The sequence below is a fragment of the Bactrocera oleae genome, chromosome 5, assembly GCF_042242935.1.
Source record: "Bactrocera oleae isolate idBacOlea1 chromosome 5, idBacOlea1, whole genome shotgun sequence".
Taxonomy (NCBI): Eukaryota; Metazoa; Arthropoda; class Insecta; order Diptera; family Tephritidae; genus Bactrocera; species Bactrocera oleae.
This window is the reverse complement of record NC_091539.1, coordinates 59,250,037-59,263,631: the sequence shown is the minus strand read 5'-3', so window position 1 is coordinate 59,263,631 and position 13,595 is coordinate 59,250,037. Positions and strand designations below refer to the sequence as shown.

General features: G+C 31.0%; 1 protein-coding gene across 1 annotated transcript in view; it reads left to right on the top strand.

The window, feature by feature from the left end:
* Window positions 1–7,526, top strand: part of LOC106625694 (ras-related protein Rap-2a) — a 75,671-nt gene extending 68,145 nt beyond the window's left edge. The window contains exons 5-6 of the mRNA XM_014245527.3: window positions 4,469–4,561; window positions 4,665–7,526. Of these exons, the coding sequence (XP_014101002.1) occupies window positions 4,469–4,561; window positions 4,665–4,943 (372 nt within the window). The 3' untranslated portion in view covers window positions 4,944–7,526. The remainder of the gene's footprint in view (window positions 1–4,468; window positions 4,562–4,664) is intronic.
* The last annotated feature ends 6,069 nt before the right edge of the window (window positions 7,527–13,595 follow it).

The window sequence follows — 13,595 nt, the reverse complement described above, 5'->3', positions numbered from 1 at the left end:
ATTATGTACTCTGAGTGGCAGTTATTCATGTCTCTTCCATGAATCTTCGTATACATTGTATATATACACGTATATATATTTATAGTATGAATACTTATTAGGGGTGTACATAATTTGAGTTTTATAAAAAAAAGAATAAAAACCGTTGACTTCGGCTATACCGTAGCTATAATACTGGCTTCACTAGTGCATTTCTTATAGCATACAAGGGTATAAAGAGATCTTTATCTTCATTTTGCTCGGTCAGTTTGTATGATAGCTACATGCTATAGCGGTCCAAACTCAACAGTATAATAGAAGATTGTAGCGTTGTCTTAGGCAATAATCTATTTCAAATTTCATGAAGATAACTTGTCAAATAAAAAAGTGTTTCATACAAGAACTTTATTTTGAACGATCAATTTGTATGACAACTATGTCCTATAGTGGTCCAATATCAGTTATTCCGACGAATAATAAAACATGTACAAAATTACATGACATAATTAGATCGTTATCTCAAAAACGAAGGGACTAGTTCACATAAATACAGACAGACGAGCAGACAGATTGACATCGGTAAATCCACTCAGCTCTTCACGCTTTTATCATTTATATATATTATATTATATGTATATACTTTATAGGGTCTCAGACGTTTCCTTCTGGATGTTACAAATTTCGTGGCAAACTTAATATCTTCTGTTCAGTGTATAATAAAAGTGTCGCCTTCCACGAATGTTAGAGATAGAATGAGAAAGTCTTAACACCGAGGCAATTATCTTTAATGTTTTGAAGTGAGATTTGACAACTGACATTAGGAGCATCATTAGTTTTCGAAAGGAATTATTCTCCTATACACTATAATTAAAAGAGCAGCGAATTTGAGAAAATGGCATACCCGAATGCCGAATCGAAGATGATCGAAATTATGATTTGTGGCGGAGCCAATCAATCGCAGTAATTTTATAATTGATGAAAGGCAACTCGGGTAATCGCATCATAGTTTGTCGGCGAATTCGAACTTAATTTCTTTCAATATCCACTAAGTTCCTACCACTTCATATAAAACTATAGTTTTTCGGTTTTGGCTCATTTTTGGATGCGCCATTCTCAATATTGTTGGACAGTATCGATAACATATTCATGAACTCGGGTCGCGTCACCAGTAGTGATGTGTTTGATGATTGTAGGGTGCTCAGCTATGTTGTTAAGCATCTCTTTTGCGAACGCTACTCGACGTCGTTTTTGCAAAGGATTCTGGTCCAGCATTGACACGCTTCATATCCAAAATATTAAACAAAATGTGTTGGATCTCTGCTGCTAACACGATGATTTTCAAGCATTATTCATTATTTCAAGTAACAAATAATTCGAAGATATGTTTTTATTTTTTGGTTCAAATAAGAACATTTCTAATGTACCTATCTATGTTATCTATTTGTACATTCATAAACATTTACCAATATACTCGCATAAGACAATGAAATTTGTTTGTAAGCATTTTTTGACGTTTGTTCGTCAGGCACTCCCACCACAGCAATAAAAGCTGCTTCCGCTTACACATAGAAAATATATTTCCTTCTGTGATTTGGCCTGTCGACAGCTTAAGAAAACCGAAAAATCTTCTCGCTTGATTTCGTGCAATGTAAGCAACTTTCTTCTTTGCACACAAAGCTCCTTTAACGGCAGAGATGTGATGCCCATGCGACACATATAAGTATGTATGTAATACATATGTATATTTCTTTCAGCCGCTTTCGCTGTAGTTCAGACCGGTCACAATGCGCCACGCTCTCCCACTTTAGACACCAAACGAGCTATGGGCTATGAATTTCAGCTTCTGGTAAATACCGATAATTTCAGTTAAAGTTACTGTTGCTCTTCAGATTACCGTTAGCTTCTTTTTGCTGTTTTCGTTGTATTTTCGCCGCCTCATTTTATTGGCCTTCCTACTTACAAGCCCTTACATACATATATAATATATACACATATACGACCGGTCTAAGGCATTTTCCTTTTCTCCCATTCCACTCGACCGTTGTTGTTAAATTGTTGCTTTCTCATGTCGCACGCATCATTTCTCACTGACCCGACGCTTTATCAGCCAACTTAGCTTTCATATAAATATGTATGTGTGTGTATATATTGGACTTAATGGATTCTTTGTCGCTTCAATTATTATAAGATTTAATTCATTCGTTGACATAATGGGATTTCTGGACATCTTTCGTATATCTCTTTCACTTTGTTTAATGATCCAATTTGTAGAGCCCTTAATCTGGGCGATTCATAGTTTACTCATAACACGAAGACAATTGTCGGGCCTTAGGTTTAATTTCCTTTTATTTATTGCTGGTTATTTAAAGTTATTAAACACGGTTTAATTGGTTTCACAAGTTTTAGGTTAGGTTTGCCCACGGATATGATGTGTAGGGAAGGAGATTGAGAATGGAATAAAAAATGCTTAGAACTTTCTGTATTGTCTTCAGCTGATTTACGTAAGCCTTTATATGTATTTCTTCGATGTAAGCATAAAACTTAAATAATGCTTTTCTACGGAGCCGTGCTTGGCTAAGAATATTGAATGGCGTTAATTGCATGTTTGAATTAAATGTAACCCTCACTTCGTCATTCCCAAATTAGTGTAATATATAAAAAAAAACTTCTTCTCCTTGGGAGGAAATTTCATTTATTTAGGTTTTCTGCAGGCTGCAGTGATATATGATATACTTTTTGATATATTAGTTAGAAATACACGTTACCACAGCGAGATTTCAAAAGGAATGAAGCCCTCGAGTGAGTTTCTACTAGAAAAAAGTTTCTTATAAAGTTTACTACTTCATGGTTTACTACAAATTTGCGGAGCTGGGCCGAAATCACTGGAAACTGTAAATCCAATGAGCTTCCAAGGAAGAGATCTCTTCTTTCTGCATCATCAAAATTTTTCATTCGCTAGACCGAGTTTGAAACAACTTGGATGCGTACATTCAGACAACTAAGCGATTTGAATGAAATCGAAATTAACGGTTCGCTGGTACATAAGGGTTCCTTGATCCATACCTAAGCGGTTTTTCCATCAGATCGACGGTTTAACAGTCTAAATAAAAAGCTCGGTGATCTCTGTCGCAGAGATCAGCTCCAGAACCTAACCTAGTCTAATCCATGTAATTTTAGAATTTTTCTGATAATACACTTTTACTACAAAAAAGCAAAATGTCCCAAATACAATGTGAAACCCAGCTAAGTCGACACTACTTTAATCAAGTCATCTTCCTCGAACGACAAGTAGGTTTTGTAACAATATGTTTCATTTCAGAGATACCCTTTGGATATTTGTATTTGGTTGACTTTTTATATTATTAATTTCTTCTCGACTCTTTGACCAGTAAAGTTATTTTCTGGGTACTACTCGCCCGTTCTCACAGTATAGAGAGATAAAGATCACAAATTTGAGAACCTTGAGAAAAAGAGCTGATTAGGGAACGATAAAGAAGACTACTTCGGCATGCAGATCTATCGCTTGTATGCTATAAGCTATAAGAAGTCTTGGAAATAAGGAGTGATAGTAGAGGGACTTTTTTCAAACGGCTTTTCAGACAGATCACGCATGAATCGTGTCAAGCCAATTTTTTCGTTTTGAGCCAAATTTTGTTCAGCGATGAGGCCCATTTCTGGATCAATGGGTATGTAAACAAGTAAAATGGGCGCATTTGGGACGAAGAGCAACATGAAGAGATTCAAGAGCTGCCATTTCAGCTAGAAAAAAAAGGATTGGTGTGGTTTGTGGGCCATGGTATCACCGGTCTATATTTCTTCAAAAATGATGCCAGTGAGGACGTAACCATCAATGGCGACCATTATCGCGCCATGATAACCGACTATTTAATGCCTGAAATTGAAGCTCGTGATCTCGGCGACATTTGGTTTCAAAAAGACGGTGCCACTTTCCACACAGCGCATCAATCAATGGATTTATTGCGAGAACACTGCGGTGAGCAGATAATTTCACGTTTTGGGCCGGTCGATTAGCCACCAAGATCGTGTGATATCACACTGTTAGACTTTTGGCTATAGGGATATTTAAAGTCTAAAGTCTATGCGGACAGTCCCGCTTCGATTCGGGCCTTGGAGCAAAACATTATGCATGTCATTCGCCAGTTACCAGGCGTAATGCTCGAACGAGTCATCGAAATTTGGACTCAACGGATGAACCATCTGAGAAATAGCCGCCGAAAACATGTGAAAGAGATAATCTGCAAAAACTAAATACCAAAGGATATTCTTTCAAATTATAATAAACATTCCCCATTAAATTTAAATTGTTTGTGCTTTTCTCTTCAAAAAGTAAGGAATCACAAAATGGACCACCCTATATCATCCTCATGCACTTTTACTATATATTAAAAAACATTTTATTTTTTTAATGACTTTTGATCATATCATTATAATTATTAATTTTCTTCTTCTTAACTTCGCCACCATTTAGGTTGAATATGCCACCACAGAATCGGTGGTCACTCTAGACTGGGAGAATGGTTTTGTTGAAGCGTCTGCAGCGAAAAATGAAAACATCACACAGGTGCAAATTTAAAATTTAATATGCATATAATACCAAACTCTACTGACAACAATTTTTTTTCTAAACATTTATTTAATCCTCAAAACTTCGTACGTTCATGCAGGTCTTCAAAGAGCTGCTCTCACAAGCGAAAATCACGTACAATCTGAGTCCAGCACTGCGGCGCCGACGACAATCGTTGCCACAGCAAGTTGGCAATAACGGTGCGAGCACGCCCACCCATCACCATCATCCATCACATGCAGCCAACACCTCGGCAGCGGGCAGTGCACACGGCTCCACATTGCCGTCGCATGCGCCAACAGCCGCGCAAATACAACATTTGCAGAGGATACAGGAGCGAAGCTTGGGCAGCAAACGGAATTCGTGCACAATATCCTAAAGTCAATATGCAGCAGCGATGGTAGTAGCGGTGGCAGTGGCGAAATACATAAAAAATGCACATTTATCTGCAAATGCAGGCATACATACACACGCACAAACAAGCAAATGAAGGCTCGTCCATACACCAGGCGACAAGTGAAGGTTTACAGTCACAAGTAAATGTTAATTAAATATTTTATTTTACTAGCATATTTTTATTTGATTTAAAAATTAATTTCAACTTTTTTATTTTATGCTTTTGATTATTAATATTTTTATTTTATATAATTTTCGACTTATCTAACGCTTTTGGTATTTCAACCCATTAAACACCACTTACTAATATGGAGTTTACCAAAATGTTTCCTCTGGCTCGCCTTCGGCACTACTTTTTATTTTTAATCAAGATATCACACGGTATTGTATTGAAATTTAAACCGCGATTGTAGTTATAATTTTATCTGCAACAATTCATTTACATATTTGGAGATGTTATGAACACTTTTAATCCTTAAAACAAACTTGTTCGCTTGTCTACTTTTTGTATTCTTTCTACTCAATATCTATACCTCTACTCTACTCTTTATCAGTATTGAGTCAATCTCATTTTGGTCTTTCCAATGCAGATGAGGTCTTCTGAACTCAATTAGTTTACAAAACAACAAGTGAGGAAGATGGTTAAAGTGTTATCACTGTTAAAGATGTTTCCAAGAAAAGTGAAATCGCGGAAAAATGATAAAATACAATTTTCAAATGATGTTATTTACAGCTATGAAACCAACTACTGCGTTTGATGACGTTCCAATTTCTACACTTGCTTTGGAAAGAATTTTGATTTTACCTACAGAACCTACCAAACAATAGATATCACTTAAGGCCGTTAACTCAATGTCTGATTAGTAACCGTGTGTCAGTTACGTTCTGTTTAACTCTATCGAAATAAGGAGTCTTGAACAATAAATGGTAGAACCAAACGAAATGCTTAACGTTCGACATATCCCGTGATTAAGGTTGTGTTGTTCGTACTTATATCGTCAACATTATACCAGGTCTGGTAAAAGTAATTTTTGAATTAATTTGAAGATTTATTTGGTATTGTTAGAATTTTCCAATTTGAGTGAAATATGCACTGCTTTGTTCACTAACTTATTGCCATTTTGAAGGTAATTTCACATAGATAGGAAAGGCAATAGAATAAGAACCTTTCCACCAAACTCCCGGAGCTTCTGGCGAGTCACTCCCCTATTGGCCATAGCTGGCCGCTTCTAGGCGAGTGCTTCTCACAGACGTCCCAATTGTTGACAATATAGGTCCGAATTAAGAGTTTGGCCATAGGGGAACAGCTCGTAGTAGGTTATTCCCTGCCAGTCTCACCAAACACATAACAAAACCGTCCTGACGTAAGTCATATTTTTTTGTGCAATGTTCAAATCCCCTCGAAAACAGTGCTTAAATGATGGTCGCACTCAACGACTTTCATTAGTTTATCGATATTTTCGACAACTGACCTTCCCTAGCGTGGTGCATCCGAGATGCCAAAATTACCGGAATTTCCATTTTCAGCTGCTGGTGTCTTTCTTTGACACGTGCTCAAGCTTTAGTAAATCGTATAAAATGTATACATTATAATAATTTTTAATGAAAACCCAACTGAAAACTTTCATTTGTCGCTTAGTGTACCCACAGAGGTTTTGCATATGCGAGTGGACACACAAAAAACGAGTAGCATAACTTCGTAATGGACATTGATTACGGCAGCTGAAAGCAAATGTTTGTATGTAATGTTAACTATTGGAATATAACAATGCAAATATACAGTTATACTAACACTACATGTGTATGTGTGCATTTAAGCGCGTCAATGAACAATGTTATAAGAAATATTAGAATAAACATAATATTTACATTTATGAACATATATATGTAGCCTACTGCAGAACTCACACACATAACGATAAATATACTTACATAATACCGAATGAAATATGGATGAAATGAATCTTCGAAGCGACAAATCTTCAAACTTCTTCCGTTCGAAACAAAAAGTGATTTTGCAATGAATTACCTGATTTCACACAAACTAAAAATAATTTACTTCAACGGATGAGAGACAAGAAAACGCAAATGCATATAAACATACTTATACTCGTATACAAATAAAGTAATTGAAATTTATGCCTGCAACTATCGGAATACTTTAACTGTGTAACTATTGCAATGTAAACACATACAAACAAACATATTTATACAATAATACAAACAAATATTTACGTGCGATTTATATACAGACGTGCGTAATGACTGGTTTCCGCATATTTATTAATTACAATAACAAAAATGTATGAAAAATAAATAAATTTAAACAAATAGCCGAAATATATATACAGATAATTAATGATTATAAAAAAATCGCTTCTCAGTTTTATGTATTTGGATTAATGCGCCAATATTTCAACGATTTATAAACATAACCCCAAATTCCGCCAATGTCAAAAACTTAATTAGTAACTATTACAATTATGTATGCTATGAAAACTAACTCTATAAGCAGTCGGTATATCCATATAAAAATATATATATATTAAGGTATTAAAATTATTATATTAAGATAATAAATAAAAAAAATATATATTAAAAAAAATTATAAAAAAAATACAATATAAATGAAAAACATTATGAAAAATTAAAAAATGCATAAACAATTAAATAATTTTATTATTTAAAATTATTAAAATACTTCAAAAAATAATAATAATAAAATACTGTAACTTATTTAAACATAAAAAAAAATTTATATATATATATCTTCATAAAAACATAAAAAAATACTTTAATAAATAATAAAGTACTTTGAAAATAAAAATTATAATAACCAAAATAATAATAATAATTAACTAAAATATTTTAAAAATAAAATATTAATATAAAAAAATTATGAAATTTTTTAAATAATATCACCATTAAATACCTTTAATTTAAAAAAAAATACAAATATGTATAAAAGATAATAATACTTTAAAAATAAAAATAAAACAAATAAAAAACAATTATTTAATTGACTAAAACTTATAAAATAATAAATAATAAAATACTTTAAAAACAAAAATTTTAATAACCAAAAATACTAATAATAAATAAATACAAAATATTTTAAAAATAGCAAATAAATAAAGTATAAATATAAAAAATAGTATGAAAAAAAATTTAAATTAGGTTAAATAAAACTATATAAAAGAAATATAAAATACTTTAACAATAAAAATTTTATTAATCAAAAATAATAATGCTAAATAAATAAAAAATATTTTAAAATAAAAAATTTAATAATACTAAATAATTAAAAAATATTTTAAAAATAACAAATAAATAAATATAAATTAAATAATAGTATAACAATTTTTAAATAATACAAACAACAAGTACTTTAAAAGGCTCAAACTTATAAAAAAATAAATAATTAAATTTTTTTTGCTGAAAGAAATAATAATAAATAAATAAAAAATGTTTCAATAATAACAAATAAATAAAATATATGTAAATATACAAAAAAAAAGTTTGGCAATCTTTAAATAATATAAACAAATTAAAACCTATATACTTTGAAATAAAGAAATATATATAAAAAATAAAATGCTTAAAAAACAAATAAAAATTAAAATTAAAAAACAGTAAAATTAAAAAACAAAAATTAATAAATAATTATATAAAACATGCAATCACAAAACTTACCAGCATACACTAAATTACCAGCTAAATACTTAACTATTTAAGCGAATAATTTTCTCTTGCTAATCAGGTATTTAATCAATTCGTACCTGTCTAAAATAAAAAAAAATCTATAATATATATAATAAAAATCTCCAACTACGGGTACTTAGCGTCTATTAGATGAATGCCTACATACATACATACTTAATTATGTATTTACTAACTAAGCATTAATAGACTATGTAGAAAACCCACTAAGTATTTATATCTTATATTTCTCTTATATAATATAAACACATATATATTATTTATATATGTATATATACTTACATATGGTATGGTGTAGTTTACTATATAAAGAATGAACTCTAGTAGCTTGAAAATTATAAAAATTAAAACATAAACACCAAAATTTATTTAGATTACTGCTAATAATCGTATATGTATTGTATATGCATATGTATGCAAAAATTATTATTAATACAAAAAAAAATAAAAAATATTATTTATATATTTATCAATATCAATTCTTGTAGTTGTTAGCATATCAGCTGTTAGTAAGTAAATAAATATAATTTCTAACAAAATATTTAAGAAATTTTTATTTATTTTATTTTTAATAATTATGTTAATTTTTATTAGCATAATTACTTAATTATTTATATTTTTGCTTATGCCCATAAAATTCTTTCGATTCTCGCTACAAGTTACGTTTTGCTAACATTTTCATTGAGCCCATAGCTTTGTCGCCATTGAAATTTCAGCGAACTAAATATCTTTTTCCAACGCGAAAATCAACAAAAAAACATTTGGCTTTCTCAAAAAAAAACACACATAGATATTCCGAAGTTTCGTCAATATTGTGAAGTTTAACACGAAAATCAAAAATTGGTTAAATAAAAGTTAACGAATCCATTGGCAGTATGAATTGACCACCACGGGCGTATGAGTAACATTTTTCATTCAAATCAAATCTTATTTAATACAACCACATTAAGTATTGGAAGCGATAGTGAGATATAAGCAACACTTACAAATACTTTCAATATTTATCGTAAAGGGTACATAAGGCTACACTGAAACTCTCACGTTCAACGAGTTTTCGAGAATTTTACAGTAAAATGTTCTTCCTTCATGTAGCTTACTTGTATATTTAAGGCTCAACATACCTCTCACGAGATACTTTAGGTATGCCACGAAATCAGCAAATAAAAATTACCCAAACAGCCGCCATATCCAAGAATCTTTCACATTCTCTTCGGTTTTCGATATTTATCGCTCGGTTTTTACATGTGTCAAATCGACGCTATATGTTAAAAATAAAATCAGCTTCTTTAACCATATGTGCGTAATAATACTTACATATTAACAATCATATTCATATTCATCAATTGTTAATTACATGGTTTTTGAACATCTGGCTGCTGAAAACGATTTGCAATTCGAAATTTACCGAAAGTTTTCTTGATAATCCAATCTTTTTTCTTATTTTTCGCTTCAGAGTGGCTTCAAAATTTTTTAATTATTATCAAAAATCGCATTCACTCCATCATTAAATGAAAAATATATCAAAGATGGTCGTGTGAAAATTTCAAGTCGATAGGTCCAGCCATTTCGAAGAAATTTTAGTCACAGACTCTGAAAACTGCATTTCGCCAAAACGTTTAAGGTTTTGGGAGCCAATTACACTTAGTTAAGAATTGGACTTGACAGAAATTTGAAAAAAAAAATTAAAAACTTTAAAAGTAATGACTCTTTGCGGTGATCAACACTAATTCATATTCATTCAATCGGACAAAAAAAAAACAATTTTAGTAATCGATAATCGATAATTTTATTAATCGATAGTTTTATTAATCGATAATCGATAGTTTTATTAATCGATAATCGAGTGCCTGTTAGAAGCTTTGTTTTTTATTAAAAAAAATGGCAGTCAGAATTTAAAAAAAAACACAAAATCAGGCACTAGTTTTTCATGTTTTCAAACAGCTGTATTAATTTCAAAAAAAAAAAAATTGCCGAACAGTTTTCGAGCTACTTGTGACCACTACCAGTTCAAAAAAAAATAATAATTTTGAGGAAAAATTGCATCGGTTGATAGCTAGCTGCTCTCAAAAGTTCCAGAGCGCCCGGAAACTCTTTGCTGTTGTTTCTTAGATATAATACTTTAATAAAATTACTTTCAAAAAAACAATCGATTTTTTGAAAATTCTAACCATCCCTAACGCATTAAAAAGTTTTCACAAATGCGCTCATATCTTCGTAACTATTTGCCAGTTTATATACTCGTAACGCCTTAATGAACATTTACTTCAAGTTGTTCTTCACACTGACTATAATGTAGTTCATCGCACTGGTCGTTTTGCCACAAAACTTCTAAAAAAGTTTGTTTTCTAAGCTTTTTCATGCAATATGACTTTTGTTCTGCAATGCTGCTGAAAAAGAGAGTTTTTTTTTTTTGAGAACAAGTGCTTACATTCTATCAGAAGCAACGCTGAGGGACTCAGTAGCTCACCTTAATAATGGTTTTGATTGGAGACGTATATTGAGTTTATCGTGTCGGGTAGTGCGCTTTTGAGTAGTGTGCTTTCGGTTAGTCTGCTTTCGGTTAGTGCGCTTTCGGGTAGTTTAATCTTCGTGCCATTGGCCGACATCGTTGTAATCTCCAGTTCACCACGACCGAAAGCACTTGTCGTAATTACACAGCTAGCATCGTGATGAATTTTGAGTAATGCTATTTGAAGGTCATATACATATATATGTACAATATGTAACTCCCTTTGGGAACAATGCTGAAAATATTTATGAGCACTATTTTCTAAAATTTGTATTGTTTTTTAAAAAATTTTATATTAGTTTTTTTTTTTTTGTATTTGAATAAATGTTTTATTTTGAATAAAAACTAAACTATTTAAATCTTGATTTAATAATGTATAGCACTGCATTTTATAAAATATATTTACTAATAATTTTTGTAAAACATCTTCATCGTAATTCCACACAAATAAAAATTTTAATTTCAAATAAATTTCAATAATTTTATATAGAAAATATAGTCAAAAAAGCAATTAAGTTAAATAATTATAGTAAAAAATTTTATTTGCTTCCAAAATGTTTTTCTTTGCCATAAAAACATTTGAACAACAAAAAATCTTCCAAAAAAAAAAAAAATTAAAATTAATGAAATAAGCTATTATGTAATAAGTGTTTGTATAAATACATAAGTAGAGACTCATTTATAGGTTGCTGTTAGAGAATTGAAATTGCGTGTCGTACATACATACTTACATACACAAAGACACGCATCAATGCATACATACATACACACATACATATGTAGCTTGTGACTAGGTACAAAACTGATGATATGAAATTGTAACACCAATCTTTTGAAGGGAAACGTATGCAATGCAATGTTTTGCAAACGAAGACATTGAAAATATAAAAGTTTAAGTTAAACTACATAAATAATAAAAAATGTGCAAGCATTGAAAAACATTATAAATTAATTTAGAAAAAAACCTAATGTATGTAAAAATTATAATTTCCATAATAATCGTGTAAAACTTAAGAAATAATGCAAAAAACACTTGTGTATCTTACAAAAAACTTAAATGTATGTATGTGCATAAATAACTGTTATAGAGCGTGTAATTAAATATAAATTTACAACAATAATATTACTATTATTAATATTATGCTAATTAAAATAATATATGCAATAAAAAACAACAACAAAAATCAATATTAGGTACTTGTAAATTAACTGTGTACTCGTTTGACAAAAACAACAAAACCAAATCAAAAACAAACAACTTTTTAAATACATACATAACGGTATAAAATTACATATATGTACTACGAATATCAATAAATTCAATTTGAATGGCAAATAAAGGCAAACCCACTTTTTTTATAGCTTATTAATAAAAGGATGAAAGGTAACGTATTTTTGTTGGCTCTTGCCAAGCGTTTTCTCACTTTATTGTCTCTTTATCGCTCTTTCAAGTAAGAGAAACAATTTGTCGCAGCCAAATAAGTATTTTCTATATAACACAGAAACTAGCCATATATTCTAGATGGAAACAGATCATCGAACAAAACGGCGCATATTTTAACTAAATCCGATCACTGTAACACTTTTTATAAAGCATTGAATGAAGAGCAAAAAAGCGGAAGGGAAATAACGGCCAACCTTATATATTGCTTTATTTTCAATCAACTGTGAATATTATTGCAGCCTTTTGGATCAGCTGGATGAAAAAATTCGTGAGAAAAGACTTGTTTTGCAACACAAAAAATCATTTTTCATCAAGGCAATGCTGCTCACAAAAGGTGTTTTAACAATGACAAATACAAATAGCTTGCGCATCCACTGTATTCACCAGATTTGGCTCCCAGCGACTACTACCTCTACAGAAACCTGAAACAATTCCTACGTGGAAAGCATTTTTCGTCGAATGAAGAAGCTATTACAGCGGTAGACGGGTATTTTGCAGAGCTTCCGGAAAGTCATTATAGTGATGGCATAAAATTATTGGAGGATCATTGGAATAAGTGTATTGAAGTTAAGGGGGACTATATTAAAAAATATATTTCATATCAAAAACAGTATTTTTTCATTTTGAGAGCAGAAACTTTTCAACCAACCTGTATGTATGATAATCAGATCATCAGCACTAACACACTTCGTGTTTTCAAAAAATACGGTGTGTCCCAGGAAGCATCGAAGCATCATTATGATTGATGATTTGATGATCACATAGACATCTCGTGACATTAATTATACCAGCATTGAACACGGTATAGTACACAATATATACGCGAACTATTCTCTCAGTTATTGATATCTATTGTTATGAAACTTTGCACACGTCTTTTTCTCCCCAAGAAGCTGTTCATTTGTCAGAATAGGATATAGCTGTCAGACAAACTAATGTCGAAATTAAGACCTTATAAGAAC